Source organism: Hemiscyllium ocellatum, chromosome 33, assembly GCF_020745735.1.
Source record: "Hemiscyllium ocellatum isolate sHemOce1 chromosome 33, sHemOce1.pat.X.cur, whole genome shotgun sequence".
Classification (NCBI taxonomy): Eukaryota; Metazoa; Chordata; class Chondrichthyes; order Orectolobiformes; family Hemiscylliidae; genus Hemiscyllium; species Hemiscyllium ocellatum.
Genome location: NC_083433.1, coordinates 23938140 through 23965820, shown reverse-complemented (window position 1 = coordinate 23965820; position 27681 = coordinate 23938140). Strand labels below are relative to the sequence as shown.

The following is a 27681-nucleotide window of genomic DNA, read 5'->3' as shown; positions in this document are numbered from 1 at the left end:
AGATTGCCACAAGGTCAACTCAGCCTACACAGGGTAAACTCAGACTGCACAGGGTCAACTCAAACTGCACAGGTTAAACTCAGACTGCACAGGTTAAACTCAGACTGCCACAAGATCAACTCAGACTGCACAGGGTAAACTCAGACTGCACAGGGTAAACTCAAACTGCCACAAGGTCAACTCAGACTGCCACAAGGTCAACTCAGACTGCACAGGGTAAACTCAGACTGCACAGTGTCAACTCAGACTGCCACAAGGTCAACTCAGACTGCACAGGGTCAACTTGAACCACACAGAGTCAGGTTAGACTGCCATAGGGCCAAATCAGACCGCACAGGGTCAGATCACACTGTTACAGGATTGGGACAGACCAGCCCACAGGATCGGGTCAGACTGCACCGGTTAGAGTCCGACTGTCCCACAAGGTTGGGTCAGACCGCCCCATGGGCTCAGGTCAAGCCGTCAGGAAGCAGCAGGGTCAAGTCATGCTGCCTTGACACTGCAAACTTGTGTATACATTGCATGTCAATACACATCCCAGTACTTTGGTTTCTCTGAAGAATTTGATTAATGGAATACTTTTTCTGGCTCTCCACGCTAGACTTTAGAATTCATCCTCTGAGCAGAATGAGTGGAGAGATTAGTGGACCATGGACATATGATGACCTTGTTGCAGCTACATATCGAGTCTCTCATTGTCATAGAGAGACAAAATCGTTCCTGTGGTCTGCCAGATTGTACAGACTGTGTGCTTGGATATCAAGGACAGTGATGATGACATTGATGTCTGTCAATTTGTTCACAAACAAAAGGTATCATCTGTTGAATCTGAGTCACATATTCAGCCCCTTCTAAACCCACAATACTTGCATCTAGAATGACAGGAGCAGCAGATACACGGGAACACCGAGATCTGCAAGTTTCCCTCCAAGCCACTCATCACCCTGACTTGGAAATATTTCGTTGTTGTTTCACAAGCGCAGATCAAAACCCTGGAATTCTCTCCTTAGTGGCATTTAGGGTCTGCCTGCAGCACATGGACTGTAATGGTTCAAAAAGGCAGCTCACCATCACCTTCTCAAGGGCAACTAGGAACAGGCTAAATGCTGGCCAGCCAATGACGCCCATGTCCCATGAGTGAGTGAAACAAAATCCAGTGACTGTTTGACCTGGAGCAATCAGCAAGATTCCTTCAACAGCATATTTAATAGTTGGCATTCCACCTTTCTATTTTCCCTGATCTGACATAAACCTGGAGTTTATTCCCCTTTGGAATATATATAGTTGAGGAATGAAAGAATTTGGAAATGTTTACTTCAGAGGCCTGTCCCTTTGTAGGTAAAACATCTCAATATAGAACACATGGTTCCATGCAGCCTGGATGAGATAGTGGGTGTTTTTAATGGACTGGTAATCCTGAGCCTTAAGATAATGCTGTGAAGAAACCAGTTCAAATCCTATCACAGTAACTCATGAAATTCTAATTCAATAAAACAAATCTGGAATGTAAAACTAATAATAGTGACACTGCCAGCAATCATCAATTGTTTCCAATGTGAGATGACTTGTCTTTTTTGGCTCATCCCTAATTGCCCTTGAGAAAATGAGTTGCCTCTTTGAATTGCTGTAGTCTCTAGAGTGTAGATACCCCACAATGCTGTTAGGAAGAGAACTCTAGGATTTTGACGAAAGAATAATATTATTCTATATCAGGGTGATAGATGGCTTGGAGGAGTGTTTGCGCCATTATGGTGCTCCATTTTTTGGAAAGTTTGGCTTGTCAGGATTTCCTTTGTTTTATAAATGGGAAATATTCAACAAATTTGTGAAGGAATTGAGCCGAGTGGAGCTGCATAGTGCATATTCCATCAGACTTTCTTACTGCTTTGCTATCTACAGAGGAGGATGGTGCCGTAACTTCAATCATACCTGTTTTTAATCCCTTCTTTACAGAAAGATACTAGCCGTCTTTGGTTTCTTGCGACATGTCCAGAAGCATCTAGTCAGATGTTTGTGTGTCAAGGTCATTAGTCAAAGTTGAGGCCTGTGCTGAGGCCACACCTGATGTTTGTCCATGTCAGCGACCAGCAGGAGTTGCTTTGCAGCAGGAATCCATCTCCCAATTTTCCAACTGTAGTTGGAACATTCGTGTTACACGAGCCAAACTTCAGTTGCTCCACCCACGTCCTTCTGAAGTCATTGGGGAAATTGCAGACTAGTGTTTGGATCCACTGGGGAGATTATAGACCTGTGATAATATCAATCATGAAGATTACATACAAGAGTCTAGATACGCTGGCTCTGTATTTGTGATGAAATCCTCTTTTCCTTTTATGTAGTTTGTACTGTGTAAGCTGGCAAGATCTGAACACTGTGACATTCAGGGATCAGACAGTTGCAAAGGGTTGTTACTTTTGAGCTCCATTGACTGCTAAATGCAATCCTACCTACAAGCAAGGGCAGTGCTTGTTGCAATATTTTCAATAGGTCACTCAAAACAATTCAAGGATCACTGAAGGACAGTTCAAGGGTGACAGTTCAAGGGTTACAGCCAGATGCAGGCTTCATGCAGAAAAGTGTTGCTATTTAATTGCGCTGCTGAGTAAGCCACTGTTCTGTGCACTTATATCTAAGGGAGAATTCCTAAGGACAGTTGAGGCAGCTGTGTACACTTAGGAATTATGGGATGTCCTAGGAGCTAGTTGCTGCAGCTGAACAAGATTAGAGCTCACCAACAAAAAAAAAGGGCAGTACTGGCTTGGTGAAGTTAGCTGTCTGTGAGAAGCTGGAGTTACACCTATAGGTGCTGAAATGTAGTTTTCAGAATTCAAGGGAGCATAGACCCAAGGGTGAACCGCCAAACCGTAGAGGCAGTCCACGACAGAATGGTGTTTTGAAGAAATTCCAAAGTTAAGTCTTGAAAAGAGAAGAATTGGAATCCTTTGTAAAATTTTACTGAAGGGGCAGTGCTGTGAGATCTGTAAAGCCAGTCTCGATTATAATGCTATTCGATGTTTCTGTGGGGGTGCTTGACTGTAGTTTGTTGGTTATCCATATGTGCCTCATCTTAATTCTGGATTTTAGGATATAAATTGTGTATATAATGTATATTGTATTAGTGTATCATATTGATGGAACAAAGGCAGGAGAGTGGAGTTGAGGATTATTGGATCAGTAAAGACCTCATTGAATGGCAGAGCTGACTCAAAGGGCTGAATGGGCTTCTTCTGCCCTTGAATCTTATGCTGTCATAGTTATGAACAGTTTATTTTTAGAGGTATGTATACAGTGATATTTCTCCAGGTTGAAGTTTGGACTACTACTTTTTATTGTCTATATTAGTAACATCAACTTCAGAATATCAGGCACAATTTTAAATCGGCACATGACAGTTAGAAGGATTTTGAACTGTGAAGAAAATTGTGGCAAATTTCAAGAGGGCAGCAATTGGCTGGTGAAATGAGTGGACATGTGACAAATGAAATTTAATGGGGGGTTAAATAATTCATTTTGGTAGGAAAAATGAGTTATAGACTGGAGGGTACATTTCTACAGAGTGCAGGAGCAAGTTGCCATAGTCCCAGAGCACCATCAGATATTCCCTCAGTGACTGGTGGTCAGCTGAACCTCAGAGTCGCCAAATCCACGGTGAAGGGTGAGTTTGGGAAGATAGGGCCTTCATGGTAATCTCAGCCAGTACAGGAATTGAACCCATGCTGTTGGCATCACTCACCAGCCATCTCACGAAGTGAGCTAAGTACTCCTTATAATTCACTGAAGGTGGCAGGGCAGGTTTATAAAGTGGTTAAGTAGGCATTTGCACTGCTGGGCTTTAGAAAGAGAGGACTAGAGCAAGGCAATGATGATCAACACTTTAAAAATGCTGATTCAGCCAGAACTGGAGAACTGCATCCCATACTGGTTTTAAAAAGAATGTGAAGAATTTCAAGAGGCTGCAGAAAAGATTCATGACAAACAGGGATGAGAGACCTCAGTGACATGGATTGATCAGAGAATCTGGAGCTGTTATCCTTAGAGAAGAGAAGGCTGAGATGAGATTTGATTATAGTGTTCAAAACCAAGAAGGGTTTGCCCAGAGTAAATCGGGAGAAACTGTTCCCATTGGCAGAAGGATACAGAGCCAAAGGGCCCCCAGTTTAAGGTGATTGACAAAAGAACAGACAACGACCTGAAGGAAGTGCTTTTTGAACAGTGAGAGTGAGAGTTTGTAATACGCTGCCTGAGAAGGTGCTAGAGGCAGATTCGTCATAGCTTTCAAGAGAGGATCAGATAAATATCTGAAGAGAAAATAAGTTGCAGGGCTACAGGATAAAAGCTGGGGAATGGGAAGGGCTGAGTTACTCTTATGGAGAGCCAGCAATGACAAGACAGTCGGAAGGACGTCTTTCTGTCATTTGTCCATCATTCATGTAACTTGTTGAGCTGCATTTGATTTGTCATTACTACTTTCAAATCACTCCATGATTTCTCCCTTTTTTACCTCTATAGGTTACCAGCTCCACAACCTTCCCAATTCGGGCCTCTCAACTCACTGCATTCCACTTCATGGAATGCCATGCCAGTAACAGTGGTGGACTCTCCCTCTTTATGGGCATTTAAACGGGCATTGGATAGGCATATGGAGGAAAGTGGGCTAGTGTAGGTTAGGTGGGCTTGGATCGGCGCAACATCGAGGGCAAAGGGCCTGTACTGCGCTGTATTTTTCTATGTTCTATGTTCTATGCACTAATGACAGCCATGCTTTTAGCTTCACTGGCCTTCAACTGTGGATTTTCGTCCTTCAATGTTACAACCAGTCTGTCCTTCTTTAAACTGCTCTTCAAACCCCCCCCCCCCCCCCCCCCCGCCACCCCCCACCCCGTCTTGGAGCAAGCTTCTGGTCAAATTTCCTAAAATCTCCTTCCGTGGGTGGGCATCCAATTTTGTCCGATATTTTCTTTACTCCTGTGAAATGTTGTGGTACTTTGGAAATTCTAGACCAAAGCATGTTATCACTTCAACGCAGGTTTTGCCCACCGTGTTTTAAGGCTGGTAACGTTTTCCAAACACAATTATTCTGGCAAAGTGGGAGCGTGGGAGTGGTTTGTGTGGAAATAACAAACACTCAATGAAAATGTGACACCCAATTTGATAAAGGTGGTTTTTGAGGTTGATACCTTCAGGTTTTACTTTCAATTGTGAACAGAGCAGTCTGTGTACACACCAAATAATGGCATCATTTGGCTTCCACTTACTTTATTTGCTTGAGATGTAAATATAATCTCCTTATATATCGACAGCATCCTGTGTTTGGGGGAAGGAGCAGATTGGATGGGGATGGGTGAAAGATTGGGAAGGGGGAAAGTGGCGAGAGAGAGGGGTAGGGAGACAAAGGATGAAAGGAAAACAGAGAAAAGCAGTGAGGAGGTTAGGGAGGGAGGGAAAGTGTGAGAGGTACAGAGGAATTGGGAATTAGAGAGAGAGAGGGCAAGACGGATCGGAAAGCATGAGGGCAGGCAAATAAATAGGTGATCAATAGGGAAGGATGGGTGAAAAGAGGGGCTGAGTTGGAGCGAGGGAGGGCTGAAGAGAGAGAAGGTTGAGAAGGGGGCAGGTGAGAAGGAGGGCAAGTGCTTGAAAGTGCAAGAACTTGAGGGAGGGTGTGCAAACGGAAGGCGAATGAGAGGGAGAGCAGGAGAAATTTGGTGAGGCTGAGGCAGTGTCGGGGGGAGGAATGAAAACGAGGAAGGTATGTAAGTAGAGAGCAAAAAGGTGGGAGGAGAGAACTGCAGCTTCCGCGTTTCAAGCAGCCTGTGTCTGACAGTATGCCCTGCCCCTCTCTCTCTCTGGGTTGAGGAGGTGTTCGCTACAGTGAGCCCAGGCTCACCCGAGACAAATGTGAACTCTGAACTGTGTCCCACTGATAAAAGGGGGAGGGGCAGATTTACACAGTGAGGCTGCTGTTTTGGAAATCTGGAATGAGGAATACCATCTCGGAGCCAAAGGAAATTCTTTGTGGGGCTGGCTGCTGGGCCTAGGAAGAAGGAAACATGTAACTGAGCTGTGTACAAGAGGTGGAGGAGACAGCAGCTGAGCCCTGCACCCACGATGGTGAGTGAGCACAGACATTTCAAAAAAGTTGTTCAGAAAGTGAGAGAATCCGTTCTCAGTTTTAACTTTATCAAAAGTCTGGGTTTGGCAGGAGTTGTGGTGATTTTGTTAATGGCAATGCTTTCCTGTTCTGTTTGTTGGTACCTGTGAAGTAAATTGAAGGATTTCGGTCTCTTCCTCACTTTGTCTGCTGAGTGTTTGTACGTTGAGGGTTTCACTCCTCTCCTCTGTCACTCTTTCAAATTATCACTCTCACACTTTTTTTCTTTCTCATACCCTTACACTTCTGCTCAATCCTTCCTCTCTCTGTCTTTCTCTCCAACTCCGTTTTCTCTGTTTCACGCCTCTTGTTAGTTCTTGCCCTCTTATGCCTGTACCCTCAGCCTCTGATCTGTTCTGATGATCTCTCTGTTCATCATGCCATTGCAATATCTTTTGGAGTGTTTTCAATTTGAGGATTACTGAAGGAGAAATTGGTGGCGAAGTTTAACCCCAGTTAATCCTAATCTATTTGCGTGTCTCCTGTTCTCACAGGGTCAGGGTATTGAGAGGTGGCAAACTGAGAGAATAATTGACTGAGCTGAATGGCTCTATAGAGAAATACACCCTTCCCACCGTCATAGCAATGAAAGTTCTGAGCCACAATGTCCATGAGAGAATTTCTTAACTCATCATCAATTAATGGCTACTTAGTGAGCCTCAAGTCACCACTTCTCCAATAACCTGCCTCACTGCATATGAGAAAGTTGGGAAACTATGGTCAGGTTTGGAGGGTGGTAAAGAACCCCAGTTGCCCCACTCTGGGACTAGACGGAGGCATGAATGGCACGCAAGGGGACAGCTTCCAAAAGTCACCACAAACTTTGTCTCTGTTGTACCTCTCTCCCAGCAAATCCTATCTGTAAGAAGAAAGAAAAAACCCTATCTTCTCACCACTGGATCCACTGAGAAATAGGCCTTAACCTACTTGAGGTCCTAGTAGCTACTGACTTGGCCAGCGACTTGAGTCATCAGTGTTGAGACCTGTGATAGGACGAGATAGTCACCCTCACTCATCTTTCAGCTCTTAATGATCGGGTGACTATTAACTCACCATTTTGGGACCTGTGTTAGTCACTGCCTAATGTACTCTCGCAAACAATTAAAACGTACATGGGAAATTCTATCTAGTGTCTCTGTTAGGATGATATGGAGGTGCCGGTGTTGGACTGGGGTGGACAAAGTTAAAAGTCGCACAACACCAGGTTAAAGTCCAGCAGGTTTATTTGGAAGTACCAGCTTTCGGAGTGTTGCTCCTTCATCAGGTAGCTGTGGAGCAGGATCTTAAGACACAGAATTTATAGCTAAAGATCACAGTATTATGCAACTGAAACGACATATTGAACAAACCTAGATTGCTGTTAAGTCTTTCATCTTTTAGAATGGTTTACAGGATTCAGTTCATTAATATGGAAGTCCCAGAACTTCTTTCAAGTCACATTCTTGAGATAACCTAAGATTTTATTTTAAAAAGTCACCTGTCAGCTCAGACAATGCATTAAAGATATGAGGTTAGACTCTGTCTGCATCCTAATCTTGAGTCAGACTGGTTCTATTTCCAAAGTAGGAATTTATAAAATGTTTGTTAGATAGATTGACTCCTTGCATTAACTGCCTGAGATTGTGTGCCTTTTGAACAAAACAGAATTTATCTGCAATGACAATTCTTCAAATGCAAGTTCATCCCACAGACTTATATGTGTGTCTGCGTGCACGTGAGGGGGAGAGAATGAGTGTGTGAGAATGAGTGCATGTGAGAGTTTGTGTTTGTGTGTGTGCGTGCTTGGTAGTGTGTGTGACGAAGTATAAGCCTGTGAGAGGGAGTATGGAGAGTATTTGTGTTTATGTCTAAGAGACAGCGTGTGCATGAGAGAGGGTCTGCGTGAGTGTGTGAGTATGTAAGAGTGTGTGAGTGACAGTGTGTAATGGAGTCACCTGTAGTGTGACATGAACGCAAGGTCCTGGTTGAAGCTATCCCCATGTGTACTGAACTTGGCTATCAGCCTCTGCTCGGCCACTTTGCGCTGTTGTGTATCCCGAAGTCTGCCTTGGAGGATGGTCACTCGAAGATTTGAGGCTGAGTGTCCCTGATCACTGAAGTGTTCCCTGACTGGGAGAGAAAATCCCTGTCTGGCAATTGTTGCGCGGTGCCCAATCATCCATTGACGTAAAGTCTGCTTGGTCTTGCCAATGTACCATGCCCCAGGGCATCCTTGCCTGCAATATATGAAACAGACAACTGTGGCTGAGTCACATGAGTACCTGCCACATACATGGTGGATGGTGTCCCCACGTGTAATGGTGGTATCCACGTCGACACTCTGACACGTCGTGCAGTAATTGTTATGACAGGGTTGTAATGTGTTGTCGTCGATGTTGTCCTGACGTTCGCAGTTTTCTGTGAACAATAGTCTGTTTTAAGATTTTTTGGATGTTTAAAGGCAAGTAGTGGAGGCACAGGGAAGATATTGGTGAAGTGCTCATACTCACCGATAATGTGTTGCAGGCTGTGGAGAACATGGCGTAGTTTCTCTACTCCTGGGAAATAGGGTACCCTTCGTTGTCCAGTATCAGTCACATCCTGTGTGTGTCTCCTGAGGAGGTCATTATGGTTTCTCGCTGTGGCAGGTCAGAACTGGTGATCGATGAGTTGAGTATTGCACCCTGTTCTTATGAGGGTGTCCTTCAGCATCTTCAGATGCCTGTCATGTTCCTCCTCATCTGAATAGATCCTGTGTATGCGCAGGGCTTATCAGTAGGGGATGGCTGTTTAATATGTCCAGGGTGGAAGCTACAGAAGTGCTGAACGACACCTTCATAAGAACAGGGTATGATACTCAACTCATCAATCACCAGTTCCGACATGTCACAGCGAAAAACTATAATCACCTCAGGAGACAGACACTGGATGCAACCGATAGGGACTAGACAACCTTCGTTGTCCAGTACTACCCGGGAGCGGAGAAACCATGCCATGTTTTTGCAGCCTGCGACACGCTGGAAATGAGCACCTCGCCAAGACCTTCCATACGCCTCCACATCTCATCTTTTTACAACCACCAAACCTTAAACAGATCATTGTTCACAGCAAACTGCCCAGCCTTCAGGACAACATTGACCACAACATCGTACAACACTGTCATGGCAACCACTACAAGACATGTCAGAGTATTGATATGGATACCACCATTACACATGAACACACACACACACACACACTTACATGCTGTCATACTCATGCTGACCTTCTCTCAGATGCATACACATACAGCTCCCCACACTCACTCTCATGCGCACACCCTCTCACAGGCTTATACTCCGTCTCACACACACTACCAAAAACGCACACGCAAAACACACACTTTCACATTCACTCATACTTACACTCATACTGTCTCTCTCTGTCTGTCTCTCTCAACGTGCACAGCATACACACATAAGTCTATGGGGTGAATTTCATTGCAGATACATTCTATTTTGTTCAAAAAGCGCACAATCTGCAGGCTGTCAATCCATACAACATTTTATACATTCCTACTTTGGAAATATAACTAGTCTGGTTCAAGATTGGGATGCAGACAGAGTCCAACCTCTCACCTTTTATGCATTGTCTGATCTGAGATGTCACTTTTTTAAAATAAAATCTTAAGTTATCTCGAGAATATGACTTGAAAGAAGTTCTGAGATTTACATAATAATAAACCAAAACTTGCAACGCATTCTATAAGATGATAGACTTAACAGCAATTTGGGTTTGTTCAATATGTCATTTCAGTTGCATGACACTGTAATCTTTTGCTATAAATTCTGTGTCTTATGATCCTGTTCCACAGCTACCTCATGAAGGAGCAGTGCTCCGAAAGCTAGTACTTCCAAATAAACCTGCTGGTGTATAACCTGGTGTTGTGTGATTTTTAACTCTGTTAAGATGGCCAAGCTTGCGCCAATATCACTCTGAACTCCAGGTGATGAGCATATTGTCCTAATGTTAACTTGCTTCTCCTGTGTCTCCCTAGCGGCATGATTTAACTCAGATAGTTAATGTAGTGTTTAACTGTTACCAATCCAGCAATGATACTATGAGCTGTGCCAACTCTGGGCGGACAGATTTACTCACACAGAACAGCCACCACTTTTTACCTTCCATTGGTCTTCAGCTGTGACTCTGCTTCCTGGATTGCAGCCAGATTTCTGTTTGTTCTGCTATTTGTCCCCTGTCTCCACATGTTCTGACCTTAGTCATGTGTTTGCTCTGCAGTACCTTATCAAAGGCATTTTGAATTCTAAACACACTGAAATTTGTGTTTGCCAGCATTCACCCGGACTGGTTTGTAGCACAAAGTGAACAATGCAGGCTAGTGAGGAGACATGGAAAGTATGCTGTTTCTTTGCATTCCATCATGACCATCGCTCCCTAAAAGTGGTCAAAGCATTTTTCCATGATGGGTTGTGAATACACTGACCAAAACCAGTTTGTGGTGGTCATCCTGGCTTCAACAAGCATCTTAAACAGACCTTTGAGCTTCAAACAGGTCCTCTCCTAGTTTCTCTATCCTTGTGTCACAAGTTTTTCCCCTCAATGCTCAGGATCCTGTTTGCATCAGAACAGTTTTGGAAGGTAATCCAATAGTGCTGGGTGCCAGGTACAACTTTCCAGGTGCTGATATGTGTAGTTTTGGTATTAGGGTCAGTTGGGTGTGAGGTTTCAAGATGCTGGTTCATGGATCATTCTGGTTTGTGAGGTGCCAAATGGTGTGAAATTTTACTACATATTATTCCTTTTTATCTACCCTTTCTGTTTTTACTTCAAAAAATCTAATAAGGCTAGTCAAACATAACTTTCCTTTATAAGTCTCTGTTGATTTATTTATTATTTTTGAGATATATTTCTACTATACCTTTTAAGTTGAGATTCCATTATTCCACGATTGAGTTTCAGAGCTGTACAAAACTCTGGTGTGGCAGCACTTGGCGTATTGTGTACAGTTCTGGTCACTGCATTATAGGAACGATTAGAAGGTTTGGAAAGTGTTCAGAGGAGATTTACCAGGAGGTTGTTTGGTATAGAGGGAAGGTCTTACAAGGAAAGACTGAGGGATTTGAGGCTGTTTTCATTAGAGAGAAGAAGGTTGTAAGGTGTCCTAATGGAGATACATTAGGTAATCAGAGGGTTAGATAGAGTGGGCCGTGAGAACCTTTTTCCTTGGATGGTGATGGCTAGCATGAGGGGACATAGCTTCAAATGGAAGAGTGATATAGGACAGATGTGAGAGGTAGTTTCTTTACTCAGAGTAGTACGGGCATGGAACGCGCTGCCTGCAACAATAGTGGATTTGTCAACTTTAAGGGGATTTAGATGGTCATTGGATAGACATATGGATGATAATGGAATAGTGTAGGTTAGATGAGCTTCAGATTGGTTTCACGGGCTGGCGCAACATCGAGGGCCGAAGGGCCTGTACTGTGCTGTAATTTTCTATGTTCTATTATCTTTCTGACCACCAATTTTAAACAACCTGGTTTCTAAACTCCTGGACATGTTCCAGTTCCATCTCTCTTTAAATTTAGCAATCATATTAACCAGTCTGCAGATCCTTTCACATTTCGCCCTTTTCTAACGAATGTTTTGACATGTGCATTAGCCCTTTTGCTGTATTTCTCAAGCTTGTTTTAGTCAGTGCAGATGCAATCCATCTCAGCCTGGGATTTTACCCTCTGATGTTAATCGTCTCTCCCTTTTCTATCTTAAATGTCTTTACATCTTTTTTTGATCTTGTCATTGAGATCATGCCTCCCTGGTAAGTGCCATGGCAAATCAGTTAAAAAAGACTCCTATTATGCTATTGACTAGTTTATAGTGTGAAACATCCAGAAGGAGTTCATTGTACACATTGAAACTAACGACATAGAAAGGGAAAAGAATGAGATTAGATTAGATTACTTACAGTGTGGAAACAGGCCCTTCGGCCCAACAAGTCCACACCGACCCGCCGAAGCGCAACCCACCCATACCCCTACATTTACCCCTTACCTAACAATACGGGCAATTTAGCATGGCCAATTCACCTGACCCGCACATCTTTGTGACTGTGGGAGGAAACCGGAGCACCCGGAGGAAACCCACGCAGACACGGGGAGAACATGCAAACTCCACACAGTCAGTCGCCTGAGTCAGGAATTGAACCCAGGTCTCAGGCGCTGTGAGGCAGCAGTGCTAACCACTGTGCCACCGTGCCGCCCACAAATTCTGAAGGGAGAATATAGAGAGTTAGGCAGGAATTTAAAAAGGAGGTCCTTGAGGAGAGTAATACCTGGATTACTCCCAGTGCTACGAGCTAGTGAGGGTAGGAATAGGAGGATACAGCAGATGAATGCGTGGCTGAGGAATTGGTGCAGGGGAGAAGGATTCACATTTTGGATCATTGGAATCTCTTTTGGGGTAGAAGTGACCTGTACAAGAAAGACAGATTGCACCTGAATTGGAAGGGTACTAATATACTGACAGGGAGATTTGCCAGAGCTGCTCGGGAGGATTTAAACAAGTAAGGTGGGGGTGGTGGGACCCAGGGAAATAGTGAGGAAAGCAATCAATCTGAGACTGGTGCAGTTAGGAAAAGGAGTGAGTCAAACAGTCAGGGCAGGCAGGAACAAAGCAGAGAATGACGTAGAACTGACAAATTCAACTGCATTTATTTCAATGCAATAGGCCTAACAGTAAAAACAGATGAACTCAGGACATGGTTTGGAACATGGGACTGGGATATCATAGCAATTATGGAAACATGGCTCAGGGATGGACAGGACTGGCATCTTAATGTTCCAGGATACAAATGTTTATAGGAAGTTTAGAAAGGGAGGCGAGAGAGGAGGGGGACTGGCATTACTGCTGTACAGAGGGAGGATATTCCTGGGAATACATCCAGGAAAGTTATTTGGGTGGAACTGAGAAATAAGAAAGGGGTGATCACCTTATTGGGATTGTATTATAGACCCCCTAATAGTCAGCGGGAAATTGAGAAACAAATTTATAAGGAGATTTCAGTTATCTGTAAGAATAATAGGGTGGTTATGGTAGTGGATTTTAACTTTCCAAACATAGACTGGGACTGCCATACTGTTAAGGATTTAGATGGAGAGGACTTTAAGTATGTACAAGAAAATTTTCTGATTCAGTAAGTGGATGTACCTATTAAGGTGCAAAACTTGACCTACTCTTGGGGAAGTAAGGCAGGGCAGGTGACTGAGGTGTCAGTGAGGGAGCTCTTTGGGGCCAGCGACCATAATTCTGTTAGTTTTAAAATAGTGATGGAAAAGGATAGACCAGGTCTAAAAGTTGAAGTTCTAAATTGGAGAAAGGCCAATTTTTGATGGTATTAGGCAAGAACGTTCGAAAGCTCACTTGGTGGGGGGCAGATGTTCGCAGGTAAAGGGATGGCTGGAAAATGGGTAGTCTTCAAAAATGAGACCACGAAGAGTCCAGAGGAAGTATATTCCTGTTAGGGTGAAAGGAAAGGCTGGTGGATATAAGGAATCCTGGATGACTAAAGAAATTGAGGGGTTGGTTATGATAAAAAAAGGAAGCATATGTAAGGTATAGACAGGGGAGATCGAATTAATCCTTAGAGTATAAAGTGCAGTAGGAGTTTACTTAAGAGGGAAATCAGGAGGGCAAAAAGGAAACATTAGATAGCTTTGGCAAATTGGGTTAATGAGAATCCAAAAGAATTTTATAAATACATTAAGGACAAAAGGATAACTAGGGAGAGAATAGGACCCTTCAAAGATCAGCAAGGCAGCCTATGCGTTGGGGGGAGATACTAAACGAGTATTTTGCATTAGTGTTTACCATGGAGAAGGACCTAGAAGATATAGAATGTGGAGAAATAGATAGTAACATCTTGAAAAATGTCCATATTACAGAGGAGGAGGAGGTGCTGGATGTCTTGAAATGCATCAAAGTGGGTAAATCCCCAGGACCTGATCAGGTGTACCCTAGAACTCTGTGGGAGGCCAGGGAGGTGATTGCTGGGCCCCTAGATGAGATACTGGTATCATCTATAGTCACAAGTGAAGTGTCGGAAGACTGGAGGTTGGCTAACGTGGTGCCACTATTTAAGAAAGGTGGTAAGGACAAGCCAGGGAACTATAGACCGGTGAGCCTGACAACGGTGGTGAGCAAGATGTTGGAGGGAAGCCTGAGGGACAGAATTTACATGTATTCGGAAAGGCAAGGACTGATTAGGGATAGTCAACATGGCTTTATGTGTAGGAAATCATATCTTACAAACGTGACTGAGATTTTTGAAGAAGTAGGGCAGAGCGGTGGACATGATCTATATGGACTTCAGCAAGGCATTCAACAAGGTTCCTAATGGGAGACTGGTTAGCAAGGTTAGATCTCCATGGAATATAGGGAGAACTAGCCATTTGAAAAGAACTGGCTCAAAGGCAGTAGACAGAGGGTGGTGGTAGAGGGTTTCTTTTCAGATTGGAAGCCTGCAACCAATGGTGTGCCACAAGGATCGGAGCTGGGTCAACGGTTTTTCATCCATTTATATAAATGATTTGGATGTGAACATATGAGGTATAGTTAGTAAGTTTGCAGATGACACCAAAAGTGAAGGTGTTGTGGACAGAGAGGAAGGGTACCTCAGATTACAACAGGATCTTGACCAGATGGTCCAATGAGCTGAGGAGTGGCAAATGAAGTTTAATTTAGAAAAATGCGAAGTGCTGCATTTTGGAAATGCAAATTAGAGCAGGACTTATACACTTAATGGTAAGGTCCTGGAGACTGTTGCTGAACAAAGAGACCTTGGTGTGCAGGTTTGTTGTTCCTTGAAAGTAGAGTCACAGGTAGATAGGATAGTGAAGAAGGCATTTGGTATGCTTTCCTTTATTGGTCAGAGTACTGAATACAGGAGTTGGGAGGACATTTTGAAGATTGCGTGCAATTATGTTCTTCCTATCAGAAGGATGTTGTGAAACTTGAAAGAGTTCAGAAAAGATTTACAAGGATGTTGCCAGGGTTGGAGGATTTGAGCTATAGGGAGAGGTTGAATAGGCTGGGGCTGTTTTCCCTGGAGCATTGGAGGCTGAGGGGTGACCATATAGAAGTTTATAAAATCATGAGGGGTATGGATTGGATAAATAGACAACATCTTTTCCCTGGGGTTGGGGAGTCCAGAACTAGAGGGCATAGGTTTAGGGTGAGACGGGAAAGATGTAAAAGAGACCTAAGGGGCAACGTTTTCATGCAGAGGGTGGTGAGTGTATGGAATGAGCTGCCAGAGGAAGTGGTGGAGGCTGGTACAATTACATCATTTTAAAAGGCATCTCGATGGGTATATGAATAGGAAGGGTTTAGAAGGATATGGATTAGTGGTGCTGGAAGAGCACAGCAGTTCAGGCAGCATCCAAGGAGCAGTAAAATCAGGAATAAAGGCAGAGAGCCTGAAGCGTGGAGAAATAAGCTAGAGGAGGGTGGGGGTGGGGAGAAAGTAACAGAGTACAATAGGTGAGTGGGGGAGGGGATGAAGGTGATAGGTTGGTGGGGAGAAGGTGGAGTGGATAGGTGGAAAAGAAAATAGGCAGGTAGGACAAGACATGGGGACAGTGCTGAGCTGGAAGTTTTGGAACTAGGGTGAGGTGGGGGAAGGGGAAATGAGGAAACTGTTGACGTCCACATTGATGCCCTGGGGTTGAAGTGTTCCGAGGCGGAAGATGAGGCGTTCTTCCTCCAGGTGTCTGGTGGTGAGGGAACGGCGGTAAAGGAGGCCATGGGCCAAGTGCTGGCAAATTGGACGAAGATTAGGTTAGGATATCTGGTTGGCATGGACGATTTGGACCAAAGAGTCTGTTTCTGTGCTGTACATCTCTATGACTCTATTTAACGGACCCTATCCTTACCTGAATTTTTTGCCATGATATTGACGTGTCTGCAAAAGACATTCTCTCTATAAGTTGGTAGATATGCTGTATATGCGTCATATATCAGTTCTATTTGCTTTGTTTGTTGTTCTTTTGTTTTTCCTTTCTACACTAACCCAAAGCTTCCCACAGTAGGGTCTTGGACTCTAAGTGGGGTCATAACGTGAAAGTTTGGGCTCCTGAGCTCTGAGATAACAGTGACCACTATGGAGCTGCGATCAGGTCAATGAATGTGTTCTCTCTCTGTAAGGCCCCAGCTGTCATAGCCCCCTCAAAGGTGATGTGCTTTGATATGGAATCACAGTAAGGAAAAGGTTTTGGCAGCATTGCCCTGACCTTAGTGCAGTTAGCTAATTGGCTTGAATATGATGTAGAATAATATCAATGGTATAGATTCAGCCCCTGTTATCAGTTGTGTACCTTCATGGAGTCTTGCTGGGGTGGAGTGGAGCTACTTTGGAATGTGCCTCTCTTGCTATTTAATCAGAGTCTCTCTGTAATGGAGTGAGATTCCTGTAGGTCCTCTGTGGATTATGACTATTTTCCTCCTTCATGTATTCCCTGTTGTCTTTATTTTTTGTTTATGTACTTTGTGCATGCATTGTTCTTTAGTTTCGGCATTGCCCTTATCCCTTTATTCATCCACGATGTTTCATTACTGCTTATGTTGTCCTTGCCTTTCAGTGGGGAATGTTCATTCTGGTGTCTATTAATCATTGTTTTAAATGTTTTTCACTGCTATTCAGATCTATTTGTGATGCTTTTTTTTTCAATTTTCCCCAACTTCCATTGTCACCCCCTTAAAAATAATTTCTCTATTTATTTTATGATGTGTGTTGCCCCCCAACAATTTTAAGCTTTCTTTCATTCCTACAGGTTTGATCTGACCTTCAGCCTGGTTAAACAACCCTTTGCATTACATTTTCAACAATCAATACCTTGATTATTGAAAAAAATTCAAACTATTCAATGAAGACTTTTTTTTATAAAGAAGGAATTTGTAAAACACCACTGACATTTTTTTGCAGAGGGTGTTGTTCACGAAGAGCTCATGCCAGATTAATCTGTCATGCCTGGCAATTTACCGACAGTCTTGCAAAGTTGGGAACTTAGACACGATGAGGCAATGTTTGAATTCATCGTCCTGTTTCTCTTGACATTTTATTACCTGTTGATTTCTATTCCTTCCCCTCCCCCACTTCAGCCAAAACGTGACTCACTCAGAGAGCACTTTTGTCTGTCTAAAGCAAGAATTTCTGAGATTGGCCAGTTTTCAGCAGAAATATCTTTGAGTGGGATGAATCATCATATGGTTTCATTTGTCAGACCCACACGTATCTTCCAAGCAAACAAGAGTAATCCTTCACTCTTACAATGAAGCAGAACCATCCACTGACTATCATTCTGGCTCATCCTCAGAGGGCTAGCAGTGAAAAGGGGGTAGCACATTAACCCTTTAAGAGCTACAGAACATCTTTTTCCTATGATATTGCTTCACTATCATAGACTGGTTGTATAGGAACATCAAAACAGGAGGAGGCAATTCAGTCCCTCAAGTCTGTTATCCCTTTCAGTCTATCTTGTATCATAATGTGTATCTTAACTGGACCTCCCAGCTTGGTTCTATATTCCTCAATAAATTACATCATTTATATAAATGACTTGGATGTGAACATAGGAGGTTTAGTTAGTTAGTTTGCAGATAACACCAAAATTAGAGGTGTAATGGATAGTGAAGCAAGTTACCTCAGAGTACAATGGGGAGAAAGTGAGGTCTGCAGATGCTGGAGATCAGAGCTGAAAATGTGTTGCTGGAAAAGCGCAGCAGGTCAGGCAGCATCCAAGGAACAGGAGAATCGACGTTTCGGGCATAAGCCCTTCTTCTGAAGCCCTGATTCCTGAAGAAGGGCTTATGCCCGAAACGTCGATTCTCCTGTTCCTGGGATGCTGCCTGACCTGCTGCGCTTTTCCAGCAACACATTTTCAGCTCAGAGTACAATGGGATCTTGATCAGATGGGCCGACGAGCTGTACAGTGGCAGATGGAGTTTAATTTAGATAAATTGGAAAAGCAAATCAGAGCAGGACTTATACATTTAATGGTAAGTTCCTGGAGAGTGTCACTGAACAAAAAGACCTTGGAGTGCAGATTTATAGTTCCTTGAAAGTAGAGTCACACGTAGATAGGATAGTGAAGAAGGCATTTGGTATGTTTTCCTTTATTGATCAGAGTATTGAGAGTAGGAGTTGGGAGGTCATGTTGCGGCTGTACAGACATTAGTTAGACCACTTTTGGAATATTGCATGCAATTCTGGTCTCCTTCCTATCGGAAGGATGAGGTGAAACCTGAAAAGGTTTAGAAAAGACTTTACAAGGATGTTGCCAGGGATGGAGGATTTGAGCTATAGGGAGAAGCTGAATAGGTTGGGGTTGTTTTTCCTGGAGCTTTGGAGGCTGAGGAGAGACCTTGCAGAGGTTTATAAAATCATGAGGGGCTTGGATAGGATAAATAGACAAAGTCTTTTCCATTGCGTGGAGGAATCCAGAATTAGAGGACATAGGTTTAGGGTGAGAGGGGAAAGATATAAAAGGGAACTAAGGGACAACTTTTTCACACAGAGGGTGGTATGTGTATGGAATGAGCTGCCAGAGGAAGTGGTGGAGGCTGGTACAATTGCAGCATTTAAAAGTCAGCTGGATAGGTATATGAATAGGAAGGGTTTAAAGGAATATGGATCAAGTGCTGGCAAGCAGGACTAGATTACTTTGGGATATCTGGTCATCATGGATGAGTTGGACCGAAGGATCTGTTTCCGTGCTGTACGTCTCTATGACTAAATATCCTCACCCAACTAAATCTAACTATCGCACAATTCGGGTCTCGTGAAATAAACAAAAAAAGTGCTAGAGATATTCAGCTGGTCTGGAAAGAGAAACAGAGTTAAGGTCTTAAGTCCAATATGACTTGAGTTCCACAGTGGCACAGTGGTTAGCACTGCTAGCTCACAGCACCAGGAACCCAGGTTAGCTTTCAGCCTTGGGTGAATGTCTATGTGTAGTTTGCATATTCTCCCCATGTCTGTTGGGTTTCCTCTCACAATCCAAAGGTGTGCAGCTGAAGTGATTGGCCATGCTAAATTGCCCATAGTGTCCTCGGACGTGCAGGCTTACCCATGAGAAATGCAGGATGATTGGGGTGTGGATCTGGGTAGGATGTTCTTCAGAGGGTTGCTATGGACTCAGTGAGCTGAATGGCCTGCTTCCACACTGTAGGATTCTATGACTCTTGTATTTGGATCTAAATGGAGCTGAAAACAAGAAGGTTGGGGTCTTTCCTGGGGACAGATCGAAGGTAAAATCCGTAAGAATTGCAGATTCTGTAAATCAGAAACAAATACAAAAAATGTTGGAAAGGCTCATCAAATTTGGCAAGAAATGTGGAGAGAAATCAGAGTTTAACATTTCAGGTTGAGTGACCCTTCCTCAGATTTCTCTCCACAGGTGCTGCCAATCCTGCTGAGCCCTTCTAGCCATTTCTGTTCTTGTGACAGATTTGAAGTGTTCCACAAAGCAATCACCCAGTATGTGTTTACTTGTCACCTGCTGCAAGCAGTGAATACACTAAACCGGATTGAAAGAAGTGCAAATAAAATACTTGTGTGTTTCTTCATGGGATGTAGGCTTCACTGACTGGGCCAGCATTTGTCGCTATCTCTAACTGCCTTCGTGAAGGAAGTGACAAGCTGCCTTCATGTACCATTGCAATCCATGTGGTGAGCACGCACAGTGTTGTTGAGAATTTGATACAGTGAAGGAATGGCGATAAAGATCAGAAGATGATGAGTGGCTTTTAATAGGGACTTCTTGGTGGCAATGGCTGGAATTGGCCTTTGGGGATGAGATAGTGAGATAACTTCAAGCTCTTTGAGTGTTGTTGGAACTGCACTCAGAGTATTCCACTAACAGTCCTGACTTTTTGTCTTGGACAAACTTTGAACAGCCAGGAGATAAGTTACTCACAAATAACAAACATGCACATTAGGAGCCTCCACTGCTCTCTGGGGAAGTGAACGCCACAAAAACAACACTCGGGGGTGGGGGAGGTGAAGAAAAAAACTCATCTTCATCTTAAGTGAGCAGCCCTTTATTTTTAAGCTGTCTCCTGGATCAAGCCTCTCAGCAAATGCTTTGTCAGTTACCGTCAGGATCTTTTATTTTTCAACAGGATCACATCTCTTTCTCCTAAATACCAGTTGGTACAAAGTACCAATGTCTACATTATGGACTACATTATATTCACAATTTTATGTGGCTGGACCAATTTAATTTCTGGTCAATCCCCAGGATGTTGATAGCTGAAAATGTGTTGCTGGAAAAGTGCAGCAGGTCAGGCAGCATCCAAGGAACAGGAGATTCGACGTTTCGGGCATAAGCCCTTCTTCAGGAATTAAGGGCTTATGCCCGAAACGTCGAATCTCTGTTCCTTGAATGCTGCCTGACCGGCTGCGCTTCTCCAGCGACACATTTTCAGCTCTGATCTCCAGCATCTGCAGACCTCACTTTCTCCCCAGGATGTTGATAGCATTGATAGTTGATGGTAATGCTATTGAATATCTAGGAGAGGTGATTATGTGCCCTCATCAGAGATGAATGGCAGAGTCTGACATGGTGCAAATGTTACACACTATTACCAACTAAAGCCTAAATGTTATCCATGTGGTTCTGTAGTTGTCACAGACGTTTTCAGTATCTGAGGAATTGTAAATAGTAGAAAATGAGGACTGCAGATGTTGGAGATCAGAGCTGAAAAATGTGTTGCTGGAAAAGCGCAGCACGTCAGGCAGCATCAAAGGAGCAGGAGAATCGACGTTTCAGTTGAAGAAGGGCTTATGCCCAAAACGTCGATTCTCCTGCTCCTTTGATGCTGCCTGATGTGCTGCGCTTTTCCAGCAACACATTTTTCAGAATTGTAAATAGTACTGAGTGTGGTGTAATTATCAGCAAACATCACCACTTTAGTTCTTAATGTGGAGGGAAAGTCATTGGTTTGTACTAGGTATGACCCCAAACCAGTGGGGGGGGGGGGGGGGTTTCCCCATGATTCCTTTGAATGAACTTTTACTAATGCCTCTTGATGTCTTAATGCTGAGGGTTGTCACTTTTACCTCCGCTTTGGAATTCAGTTCTTCTGTCAGTGTTTGCACCAAAACTATCGAGAGATCTAAAACTGAGCAGTCCTGGCAGCATTGGGTTTAACCTTGCCAAATGAATGTGTAATTGGATTGAGGTAGGAGACAGAGTATTGGGATAAAGTGACCGAACCCTGACAGTAATGATGTTACAGTGCTCCCCAGGGATCTGTTACAATCCAGCAAATTTTTCACTGAAAACCTTAGATGAAAGAATAATGAGTTTGATATCTACATTTGCAGAAAACACTAATCTAGGAGACTTGGTGAGTTATATAGCTGACAGCAGGAAGTTACGTGGGAATATGGACAGATAGCTCAAGTGAGTCAGAAAATTGGCAGATGGAGTTCAATGTGGGGAAGTATGAGGTCATCAACTTAAAATCCAAGAGAGACAAATTGGGATAGTTTCCAAATGGCAAGAGATTCTGAACTGTAGAGCAGCAAGGATTTGGGCATTCATGCGTACAACTCACAAATCAACATAGGAATATTAAAAAATAGGAATGTTTGGTCTTTCAATCCTGCACCTCCTACTGAACAATCCAGCCTTGACAGTCCGCTGCAGTCAAGAATTTCCACAGATTTCCCTATCCTCTGAAAGAAGAAATTCCTCCTCATCTGGGTCTTAACTGGGTTATCTCTTATTCCAAGGCTAAATCCACTATTCCACCCCCTTTTTGAAATGAAAGGGGAAGCAACCTCTACAAATCTATTCTGTCAAGCTCTTGAGAATCTTAAATATTTCAGTAGGGTCGCCTCTTATTCTTCTCAACTCCAATGAGTACAGGGCAAACCTACTCAACATCTCCTCATAAGAAAATTCCTCTTTACTCAGGATCAATCTAATGCACTTCTCTGTACCAACACTGGAGGCAGTCCAACTTTCCTTAGATAAAGGGCCCAAAACTGTTCATAGATTCCAGGTCTGATCTGACTAGTGCCTTATAATAGTTTGAGCAAAACTTCTCTATCTTTATACTCTAATCCCTTTGAAATAAACATTCCTCAATTCTAAATTCCCACACTTTCCTAATTTATGTTCATCCACTTGATCCTCAAAATTTTTGACCTCTGTCTTGAATGCATTCGGTGACTGAACACTCAGTGACTGCAGATGAGAATTCCAAAGAGTCACAACTTGTTGAACAAAGAACTTCCTTCTCGTTTCTGTCCCAAAACCCCTTACTCTGAGACTGTGACTCCATACTCTAGATTCCCAGGCCAGGGGAAGGATTTTCTCAGGAGACAAATTTCTTAAACAGCTTGTGTGCAATTCTGGTATCCTTCCTATCGGAAGGATGTTGGGAAACCTGAAAGGATTCAGACAAGACTTTACAAGGATGTTGCCAGGGATGGAGGATTTGAGCTATAGGGAGAAGCTGAATAGGCTGGGGCTGTTTTCCCTGGAGCTTTGGAGGCTGAGGGGTGACCTTGCAGAGGTTTATAAAATCATGAGGGGCTTGGATAGGATAAATAGACAAAGTCTTTTCCATTGCGTGGGGGAATCCAGAATTAGAGGACATAGGTTTAGGATGAGAGGGGAAAGATATAAAAGGGAACTAAGGGGCAACTTTTTCATACATAGGGTGGTGTGTGTATGGAATGAGCTACCAGAGGAAGTGGTGGAGGCCGGTACAATTGCAGCATTTAAAAGGCATTTGGATGGGTAACTGAATAGGAAGGGTTTGGAGGGATATGGACCAAGCGCTGGCAGACAGGACTAGATTAGGTTGGGATATCTGGTTAGCATGGCGAGTTGGACTCAAGGGTCTGTTTCCGTGCCGTACATCTCTATGACTTGACAACATATATGTTTCAGTGGGATCAACTCTCATTCTTCTAAACTGTGGGGAATTTAGGCCAAGCCTGCTCAATCTCTCCTCATAGGATAGTTGTCTCTTCACAGGAGCCAATCTAGTGAACCATTGCAGTGCTCACTGTGCAAGTATGAAAGAAGAATCAAAAAGGTTAATAGAAGGTCGGTCTTTATATCAGTAGGGTGAGAATATAAAGGGCAGGATATTAGGCTTCAGTTTTGGAAAGTGTTGGTCATATTCTACCTTGAGAAATGTTCCATCTTTTTAATAAATAAAGCTGGAATGTAAGGCTAGGCTCAGTAAAGGTGACCATGATAGCTATCATTGATTGTTGTAAAATCCATCTGGTTCACTAATGTCCTTCAGGGAAGAAAGTCTGCCATCCTTACCCATTGCAGACTCATTATAATGTGGCTGATTCATAAGTCATGATTTGGAGATGCTGGTGTTGGACTGGGGCGTACAAAGTTACAAATCACACAACACCAGGTTATAGTCCAACAGGTTTAATTGGAAGCACTAGCTTTCGAACCACCTGATGAAGGAGCGTCGCTCCGAAAGCTAGTGCTTTAAATTAAACCTGTTGGACTATAACCTGGTGTTGTGTGATTTATAACTTTGATTCATAAGTGTTCTCCAAAGATGATCAGCAACAGTTGTTGACCTTGTCAATGATGCTCATAACTCTTTCACCACTTCAAGACGTCCCAAAATACTTTGTGACGATGTGTAGTCACTGTTGTCATTCAGGAAACGCAGCAGCTAATTTGCATACAGCAAACACCCGTAAACAGCTACGAGGTTATAATTAGACAGTCTGTAATGTTGATCATTATCAACCAGGACACCATGTTATCACACTTCTTCAAAAGACTTACTATGGGACTATTTATCTGCACAGTACTTTAGTTTAACATGCCATCCAAAAGATGGATGCATCAAACAATGCTGCGCTCTTTGTACTATACTGGGTGGGCTAGCCTAGGTAGCGTGTCAAAACTTGTGCTGGGGGGGGAGCTGCTTGAACCTGCAACCTTCACAGTGTTCTCCCCATTGAGCCATAGGTGACAGTTGCACTATCTAATTTGTTGTCTCCCTACAACCCTCTTCTAAATATTCAGCCTATTAGACTGATAATTTGACAAGCTGAAATGGGAAAGTCAACACGACATAAATGTCAAATGCTCCCCTTCACCTGAGGTGGAGGTATGGTACCACCATGTGTTTTCACCAACTAAGTATTTACTAAAAATCAACTGAAGGCCAAACTCAAAATGACCATCCTCCCTCTGCCCATGGATAGCTGGCACAGAATGCAGGTCAAAAGACCATCTTGTTAGTGCCTACATTTTCACTGGCAAATACAGTGTTTGAGCACTGGAGTGGCATGTATTCCAATTCTCACATGGAAATAGGGGGTTCTAATTGTATCCTGCATTTTCTCTATTTTAGAGGTGGGCAGTTGCTGTGTGACTCTACTTGATCAGCCATATGTACAGATTTACAATTCTGACCCAAGCTGTCTTTGTTGTGGAGGCTGTTGTATACCTAGCTGGAGGTGGGACTGTCACTCACAGACTAACGTGGCAAACAGCACAAGTTGTGATTATTACATTTTACTAACAGGGCAGGAGTTTTACCAGTGATAAATGTTCCATCCATGGAATATCAGAGACTAGCAGGCCTTTTGTGTCACAAAGTTGTGAGGGGAGATGGGTGAGTTTTATAGCAAGTAAAGAAAGCATGTCTAATTACTGCACTTCTTCAGCACAACACTGAAAGTGGAAACCTAAATACTGGGCACTAGATTCTGCTGTTTGATTTGAACCCATAGTCTTATGACTCAGGCAAGAATGCTACCCATTGAAGGGTGTCCCACTGTGGAGAGTGGGTCTTTGAGGAGCAGGGAGGAGGGCATTGGAAAAGTCAGCTTTGGACATTGTAAATATGAGGGTCATAACCAGCATTCCCCTAAGTACTTTTCCTACCGCGCAAACCTCCAAGGTCCATGCACAGCAGCAACTTCTGAAACCAAAGTCAATTCTATGAACAATATGCAGAAGTTGGAGCAGCTGCACTAGAGTGCAGTTTAGAGGGAACATTGTTAAATTTCTGATTGTGTCTTTAAGGTAAAATAATGGGAATTCTGCGACCTATTGAGGTCTGCCTGACAACAGGTCTGGGTGATACAGCTGTTGGAGGTCAAAGGGAGACTCAGGTAGTTTGTGAGAAAGAAACAACTGGATGGTGTTCACATTCGGAGACAATGGCAGCAGCATCTCTATTTACAGGGTTACACTGATCACCTCGCAAAATTCAAAAGGAGTTAAGAATGTTGGATTGTAAACAGTTATGCTTTAAAATATCCAACGTATTTAATTTCATTGGATTTCCAAAGTTAGCTAATCAGTATTTCTACTTCAGTACGAGATCCATGTGATTGATGTTACCGTGGAGATGGGCTTTGAGGGGAAAGGGTTAGCTCTAAATTTTATAGGCACAGAAATGTGCCAGGATCTGGGAGAGAGAGAACCATCTAATGTGCTCACACCCTGACTGAAAACATTTGTGAGGAAGATTCTCCCAAGAATTGCGATGAAAGGCTCTCAGTGAGAAAAATAGTTTGAAGTTAAAAGTTACAGAACTGCAAAAGGAAAAGGATAGAAGTAAAACCTCAGGAGCTGAGCTATTTGAGGGAAAGTGTAAGGCATACCTGAGAAGTGGTATTTAAGATTCTTTCGGAAGAAGGAGTATGTTTTGATCTGGAGTTTAAATTATAAATTGACTACGCTAAAAGTGTTTAGTCAATGCTACTCTTGGTCTGAGATAATAAAAGTCATTAAATGTGAATCTTTTTCATGTCATCCTTTCAGCTATCAAATGTAAATTTGACTTCCTTTTATTTTGCAAGTCATTAATCTCTATGGGGATCAGATCATGAGCCAACAGAAGTACGGCATAAAGTCTTGCCTAGTGGTGAGACTGAGCTAATCGCACAGAGGACTGATGTAAGAGAATTGCGTGCACAGAGACCTTGTGCTATTGAAAGCATTTGTCCTGCTGCAGTTTGAACAAGCTTTTGGTCAATTGTCTCAATTCTGTACACCTGATTGTGTCTCTGTGCAAATTTTATTTGGGTACATTCCTGTGAGGTGTCTTGGGACATTTCAATATGTTTGGAAATCCTGTCCAAAAGCAAGTTGTGTTCTGATGATGCTTAAGGAAGGTGGTCTTGCTTTGAGTGTTGCCATGGTGACAGTGGATGCCTTATAGTGAGCATAAAGCTATGTATGTTTATTTTTAAACCAGTTTAAAAAGCTCATGGATAAGTCACTCTAGTCAAGTTGTGTTAGCATGTTTGTGGTATATATGTTCCATACTGTTCCAGCAAGAGAGTGAGTATTGCTGAGAAAGGAAGTGTGCTGTTGAAGCTATTTGTCTTGTGCCTTTAACTGGTAAAGCTGCAATTACGGGCAACTTTAATCTGCATATAGCTTTGGTAAATCACATTGGAAACAATAAAACTGAGTATCATGGAATGAGAAAGTAATAATTGCATTCACACTGCTCGCAGCCCCTTGAGGAAGAGTGGCCACAATACGATAAAATTCTTCATTTAAGGTCGAGTGTAACATTGTCGATTCTGAGATTAAGTATGAAGAGCAAGCTGGTTGTAAAAAACTGGTGAACATTACTTAAAGGGATGACGATAGGTAGGCAATGGCAAACATTTAAAGAGTGCATCGGTTATTCATTCCTGTCTGGCACGAAAATGAAATAGTAAAGGTGGCCCAACATGGCTAACAATGGAAATTGCCATGGGGAATGTGTTAGGGAATAGTCGTCGCCAATGTTTTTGTGAAGTTGAATCGGCTGCATTGTCTGTACATGTGGATAAAGTGTGGAGCTGGAAAAAAGTATAGCCTGTCAAGCAGCATCAGAAGAGAAGGGGAGTCGACGTTTCAGGTTGGAACCTTGCAGCAAGCCAGTATATGTTGAAAAATGTGGTGCTGGAAAAACACAGCAGGACAAGCAGCATCCGAGCAGCAGGAGAATCGACGTTTCGGGCATAAGCCCTACTTCAGGAATGAGGCTGGTGTGCCAAGCGGGCAGTATGTGTGCTGTTTGCGGTGAACAGAGTCCTCTATTTGAATATATGTAAATATGGCAACAATCCCATGTACATATCTGATAACAGCAGCATGCCTGGATTGCTGTGATATCATGATAAACGGACATGTCATTGTCTGAATCTGTAATCATTCAACTTATAAATTCATGTAGTTGATTTCAGCTTTTACAATACCATATGCGCTCAAATAGAAGGTTTCAGTGTTTTAACCATTTCCTGCGGCAGTTTCTGTGGCAACAAAACTGGTCATCATGTTCCCCCTGGGATGACATACCTCTGGGAGTAAGCTGCCAGAGCTGTGGTGGTGAAAAACAGCCACAAGACTCAGATTTATATTTTTTTTATAGATATTTTATTAGAAATTTAACATTTTTACAAGTTTACAAAAATAAACAAAACTCTCAAGTACAAACATTGATATACAATTAAATCTTAAATATATAATGACCAAAATTTAACA

The 27681-nt window shown here is 43.0% G+C and overlaps 1 protein-coding gene across 1 annotated transcript in view; it reads left to right on the top strand.

Annotated features, from left to right (window-relative positions):
• The first annotated feature begins 5841 nt into the window (after nucleotides 1-5841).
• Nucleotides 5842-27681, top strand: part of triobpb (TRIO and F-actin binding protein b) — a 133085-nt gene continuing 111245 nt past the window's right edge. Inside the window, exon 1 of the mRNA XM_060849290.1 lies at nucleotides 5842-6111. Within this exon, the coding sequence (XP_060705273.1) occupies nucleotides 6109-6111 (3 nt within the window). The 5' untranslated portion in view covers nucleotides 5842-6108. The remainder of the gene's footprint in view (nucleotides 6112-27681) is intronic.